Source organism: Rutidosis leptorrhynchoides, chromosome 11, assembly GCF_046630445.1.
Source record: "Rutidosis leptorrhynchoides isolate AG116_Rl617_1_P2 chromosome 11, CSIRO_AGI_Rlap_v1, whole genome shotgun sequence".
In the NCBI taxonomy this organism is placed as follows: domain Eukaryota; kingdom Viridiplantae; phylum Streptophyta; class Magnoliopsida; order Asterales; family Asteraceae; genus Rutidosis; species Rutidosis leptorrhynchoides.
In genome coordinates, this window is record NC_092343.1 from 111,346,679 (window position 1) to 111,353,295 (window position 6,617).

The following is a 6,617-nucleotide window of genomic DNA, read 5'->3' on the forward strand; positions in this document are numbered from 1 at the left end:
CCCGGTTTCGGCCCCCAGTTTCGGCGTCCCGTTTTCGGCGCCCGTTTTGGGACCCCGTTTTCGGTCCCCGGTTTCGGACCCGGTTTCAGCACCCGTTTCGGCACCTGTTTTCGGCGCCCGATTTCGGTCCCCGTTTTTGGACCACGTTTTCGACGCCCGGTTTCGGCCTCCGTTTTTGGACCCCGTTTTCGGCGCCGGGTTTCGGCCCCCGTTTTCGGCGTCCGATTTCGGTACCTCATTTTCGGCGCTCGTTTTCAGCGCCCGTATTCGGTGCGCATTTTCGGCCCCCGGTTTCGGCCCCCAGTTTTGGCACCCCGTTTTCGGCGCCAGTTTTGGGACCCCGTTTTCGGCCCTCGGTTTTCCGCCCCCGGTTTCGGCCCCCGTTTCAGCACTCGTTTCGGCGCCTGTTTTCAGCGCCCGGTTTTGGAGCCGTTTTCGGCGCCTGGTTTCGGCTCCCCGTTTTTGGACCCCATTTTTCGACGTCCGGTTTCGGCGCGCATTTTCGGTTTTAGGCCCCCGGTTTCGACACCCTGTTTCGGCGCTCGTTTTCGGCGCCCATTTTCAGCTTGCAGTTTCAGGCCCCCGGTTTCAGGCCCCGTTTTTGGCGCCTGTTTTCAATGCGCGTTTTCAGCTCCCGGTTTCGGAACCCGTTTTCGTCGCCCGGTTTGCGCCCGTCTGGCGCGCCCGTTTCGGCGCCCGATTTCGGTGCTCCGGTTTCGAACCGCTTTTTCGGCGCCCGTTTTCGACGCCCGGTTTCGGCTCGCTGGGTTTGAACTGCGTTTTAGAGGCGCGTTTTCGACGCGCATTTTGTACGCTCGGTTTTTGACGCTCGGTTTCGACGCGCGTTTTTGACGTGCATTTTCGACGCCCGGTCTCGAGGCGCGTTTCCGACCTGCGATTTCGTCGCGCGTTTTTCGACGCCCGTTCTTTACGTGTGTTTTCGACGGACCTTTTTCGAGGCGCGTTTTCGACGCCTCTTTTCGTTGCAAAAACTGGGTCTAAAAAATACATCAAAAACGGGGTCCTAAAAAGGCGCGTGTTCGGAAGAGACACATCAAAAAAGAAAATTAAGAACAATTTTTACTAGCCCGACCCAACTGACCTGGGTCTTGACCCAACCCGACCTGGGTCTCGACCCAACCCGTTCAACCCATTTTAATTCTGACCCATTTCGACCAATGACCTGTTTTGACCCAAAACCATTTGATCTTTGACCTAACCCGATCCATCTCGACCCGTTTGCCAGGTATAACAATAAACTACTTCCTCAAAAGATAGGTATATTCGTTTGGAGAGCGCAAAGAAATCGATTACCGGTAAGACTTGAATTAGACAAAAAAGGAGTAGATCTCGACTCGGTTAGGTGTCCAATATGTGATGATGCTTTAGATTCAACCGATCACACTCTTCTCCACTGTTCGTATGCTAAAGATGTTTGGAATAGATTTTTCAAATGGTGGAATCTAAAATACCCGAGCGGAAACGTCAATACTATCTTACAAGGTGGAAATTTCTTCTCAAATAACAACGCTAGCTCAAAAATATGGCAAGCTTCTGTATGGGTATGTGCATACAAGTTATGGCAAAATCGAAACGAAAAGGTCTTCAACAATAAAACTCGAATAGCTCCAATGTTTCTCTAAGATATTCAAGCAAAATCTTTTGAATGGATTGCAAACCGATCTAAAACGTCTTCCTTTAATTGGCTGAGATGAATCTCATCTCCAAGTGAAATAGATGATCCCGGTTAGATTGTACTGTATTTGATTCGTGTGTTCGTCTTCCTTTTTTCTAGCCGTGTTGTAATATTTCCTATTGCTTCGTTAGCCTGCAAAGCAGGTTGTGTTTGTTTCTCATGTATTTACTTCTTTGAAATGAAATATGGATTTCAAAAAAAAAAAATATATATATCTAATATTGTAAATTTGTATTAAACATTTAATGAAGGTGCTTATTGTACACTAGACATAAAAAATAATAACAAACATTTTGTGCCAACATGATTGGTTATGTTTTGTACAAAAATGATCCGTCATGTATGTAAAAAACACGTCACACCATTTCGTACAAATATCTAATTTAACGTATGTAATTAAAAACTACATCTCCATAAACCGTTCCAAATCAGTATTGCAAAAACTTCATCGCTGCCACGTTTACCTCATCAACTTGTTTATAACAATGACATACTGCTTAAAATTAAATAGTGTCACATTAATGCACCTCACCAGTTCTTGCATACCCCTCAATAGTTAATTAATACAAAGTATTTTACTGCATATTGTACAATAAAAAAACACAGTCACCTTGCTTGATGAAACATGTAATTAATATCGAATTAACATATCTTCAGACCGTCACGCTGTTAAATCTATATTTGACTTCAAGCTTAATGAATAAGTCATTATATTTTTTGTTCTAATTTGTGGTGTTTTCTAGAATTCTTATTTTTCAGATTTTGCAGTTGAGGGGACCAAAATGTCATTTCTGATAGTTGCTTTGAAGTTGTTCTGAAGTTCAGATGATTTTGTACAATGACGTGAAAGTTATTGCTTACTTTGAACTAAGGGCTTGGGTTTTTGTTTCAGATGATTTTGATGTGTTCAATATTAGCAAATTAAAGCTATTTATCAATCTGTGGGCGGCGAGTATGAATCGTTTCCTAGTCTCGATTTGCTTCAAGTGGCTTTTAGAAAAAAACTTTCAAATAAAAGGTTTCTAATTGTTTTAGATGAAGTATGGAATGAAAACTATGAGCAATGGGAACTCCTCGAACGTCCTTTTCTGACGGGGGCACCTGGAAGTAAAATTCTCGTGAAATCTCGTAAAACAAAGGTCGCATATATCATGAACTCTGTACAACCTTACCATTTGAAGGGTTTGTCATATCAAGTTTCTCTATCCCTATTTGCTCAACAGGCCCAGGTTGATAAAAGCATGTTTTCACATCCACAACGAAAAAAAGTTATTGATGCTATCCTCAACAAATGTGATGGAATGCCTTTAGCTTTGATAATGCTAGGGAGGCATTTCAGGACAAAAACAAATGTTGAAGAATGGGAGGAGGTGTTGAATGGTGACTCGTGTAATGTACTGACACAAGATAAAATTCTTTCGGCACTAAAACTAAGCTATTATGATCTGCCTTCTCATCTAAAGCAGATGTTTGTGTATTGTTCCATATTCCTTAGAGCCTATATATTCGTTATGGATGAAGTAATGCTACTGTGGATGGCAGAAGGGTTTTTGTACCATCGCCATCCAACCATGTCTTTGGAGAATTTTGGTCGTGAATGTTTTCACCTACTGGTGTCAAGGTCTTTTTTTGAGGAGTCAAAGGATGAGTCATGATACACGAGGTCTAATATGGTACATGAATTGGCCGTGGATGTTGCAGGAGAATTTTTTTCTACATTGGGAAATGAGATTGATCTTGAAACCATGAAGGAAACTTTAAACAAGGTCCACCACCTTTCGTTTAGTTCTGGAGAGTTCAAAAAGTTTGACGTGTTACAAAGCATTAAACACTTGCGAACTCTTTTGGGTCTGTCGCTAATTGAACCTGATAGTTCCCGAAAGTTCTTCTTACCGCCTAAGGTTCTTATGGAATTGATCCCCCATCTACAATTCCTAAGGGTGCTAAACCTAAGCAATTATTCAATCACAGAGGTCCCAAAATCTATTGGTACCCTTATGCATATGCGGTACCTCAACTTTTCTAATACAGACATCACTTGTTTACCCGAAGAAGTTGGTGACCTTTGTTATTTACAGAGCTTGTTGCTTTGCGGTTGTGAAAAGTTACATACCTTGCCAGATAGTGTAATTAAGTTAATCAACCTGCGACATCTTGACATTAGAGATACTCCATGTTTGTTGCCCTTAGGGATTGGTGAGTTAAAGAATTTGCAATCCCTAAGTAATGTCATTATTGGAGGCAAGAATGGGTTAAAAATATCCGAGCTTAGGAACCTGTCGACACTTCAAGGTCGAGTTTCCCTCGAAGGGCTACATAAGGTGACAAATGTAGAAGAAGCAAATGAGGCCAGCATATGGCAAAAGAAAGATATTGATGATTTAGAGATGGAGTGGAGTGATGTTTTCGATTCCAGGGATGAAAAAACTGAATATCAAGTGCTTGAAAGCTAAACCCTTATAATTAGTTGAAAACCCTAAAGATTATGTTCTATGGGGGAGCAAAATTTCCAATTTGGGTCGGGGATCAGTCATTTGTGCAGTTAACAGAGCTCGCATTACGTGGTTGTGAACGTTGTACGCAACTACCATCACTTGGACATCTTCAAGAACTTAAGAAGTTGTTTGTTGAAAGCATGAAAAATGTTGCCACTGTAGGTCCTGAGTTACTTGGATCTCCTACTTTTTGTGTGTTTCCAAAACTTGAAGTTTTGGAATTCAAAGATATGGAGGGTTGGGAGAAATGGTCAATCGACGGTGATGGGACTAGGTCCTCTAAATCTTATCCTTGTCTCCGTGAGATATCATTATCAAATTGTGTTAAACTTAAGGTGGAATCAAAACACTTGATACCGTCACTTGAGGTTATACATATACAAGAATGCTCTACATAAGTGTTAAGAAATATGGTTGGTCTATCGTCATCAATTGTTATGCTGACACTTGAAAAATTTGAAGGGCCTCAACTACCTGTACAAGTTTTAGAGAATCTTGTGGCTGTTGAAAAATCTAAGCATCAAGTGTTGTGATGAAATGGTATATTTATGGAAATCAGAACCAAACACGTGCAACTTTCTACTGAGATTACAAAAGTTGGAAGTGTCATTTTGTAAAATGTTGGTAACAATTGTAGATAAGGATGTTAGCATGGAATCCATTAAAGAAGTGAATATCCATGACTTTGAGATATTAACTCATTATGAATGTCCAAATAGTATTGAAAGGTTGGTAATTTGGGATTGTCCCTCACTCTCATCCTTGAAATTCCACACACCACTTGAGTTCACGTCCACTCTTAAGCTTCTTAAAATTGGACAATGTGATAATCTCGAACAAAATTGGCTTTGTGACAAGGTAATGTCACCACTTGAATCTCTCGATGTGGTTCGCTGGCAGAATTTGAAGTCGTTTCCTGAAAAAGCCTTTGTTCAACTCACCAGATTAACAATTAGAGGCTGTAATAACATTGAATCCATTCCTGATAATGGATTTGCTTCTCTTCCCCTTGAATATCTTGAAGTCATTCATTGCTATAATCTGAAATCCTTTCCTCATCATCATTTGCAAAGTCTTGAATCAATGAAAGAGCTGTTGATAAGTCATTGCCCACAAATGGACCAATGTTTTCCTTTTGAGTAGGAGGCTTAAAAAAGCCCATGTCTGAGTAGGGCCTACAAGATTTCCCACCATCACTTGTTACTTTGTACCTGCATGGCGAAAATTCAGGAGAGGCTCCGTTTTCATCGTTTAAACTTCCAGAATCTCTAACATTTCTAGAAATAAAGGTTTTACGGGGCTGAAATCAGTTTTAGCCGGCATGGATCGCCTAACCAACCTTCACCGACTCATGATTTATGAATGCCGGAAGCTTACTGATCTTCCAGACAAACTGCTTCCTAAAATCCATACTTTGAAAATCCATTTTTGCCCAAAACTGCAAGAAAAGTGTCACGATAGAAAAGGAAAATACCGCCGCATCCTTTCCGAAATCCTCGATCTTTATGTATGATTCATTAAGGTATGCCTCTGGTCTCAGTCATTTCTCAGCTCGCTGAATTATCTTTCTCTATTTGTCTATTGAATTGTGTTCATTGAGTTGCTAATCTTGATAGACTGGTTTATTGATTCCACACATCTCATGTTGATTTTAAGATTTTTTTTTAAATGTTGGCTAATTGATGTGCTATGCCACCTGCTCGTAGATACTTCATAATCTTATCTATCTATTTAAATTTATTATCATGATGTGTCGTTTTAAGATATTACTACAGGGTAATTAAACATTTTATCCCTGTTTAGGTCAGCTGGCATGTCTATTGGCTCTCATAGTATAACTCTAGTATGTTGCTAAAATTTTAATATTGAGGTTAGTATGCAAGAAACTATGTTTTGATAAAGTAATGAAAGTAAACAAAAAATTTATTCAACTTAATACTATCTGCACACTATCTACTCAAAATTTATTGTATGTTATGTATATGTACGTGTCTATACGTGACGCCTTACGTTACCAACTGATCTTTTTTACATATCTTGTGTAGAATTTCTGCAAGGATAAATAATGTTGCAGACGTGGTAGATTGATGAACCGCCAAAAGAAAAAAAAAATAAGTATTCGCAACTGTATCAGTTAAATAAGGTTTCACCATTATGTGTAGTTGTCACGATTTCCAATTTTCATTTCGCGTGATGTCCGTTCTTGTAATCCTTTACTGCGGGTTACATTTGTTTGGTTGTTGTAATGTCCCTTCTATTATTAATTTGCCTAGTCATGAATTCCAGTTTGGTCCTGTTATTATTATTATTAGATAATAGATGATTTGTGTAATGGTCTAAGTAGATGTACTGCCAAAAAGCGCTATGTTGCTTATCTTTGTAATTGGCTTTATGGTTTTTATAATGTCATTTCAATTTCTCATAAT

The 6,617-nt window shown here is 39.9% G+C and overlaps 1 protein-coding gene across 1 annotated transcript; it reads left to right on the forward strand.

The window, feature by feature from the left end:
* The first annotated feature begins 3,366 nt into the window (after positions 1 to 3,366).
* Positions 3,367 to 4,149, forward strand: LOC139874866 (putative disease resistance protein At3g14460). The gene has a single exon (XM_071862261.1). It carries the CDS (start codon positions 3,367 to 3,369, stop codon positions 4,147 to 4,149), a length of 783 nt encoding a protein of 260 aa, XP_071718362.1.
* Positions 4,150 to 6,617: the final 2,468 nt, after the last annotated feature.

Bases quoted from the DNA above. Each gene is read 5' to 3' on its own strand.
- LOC139874866 (XM_071862261.1), top strand. From the start codon at position 3,367: ATGGTACATGAATTGGCCGTGGATGTTGCAGGAGAATTTTTTTCTACA.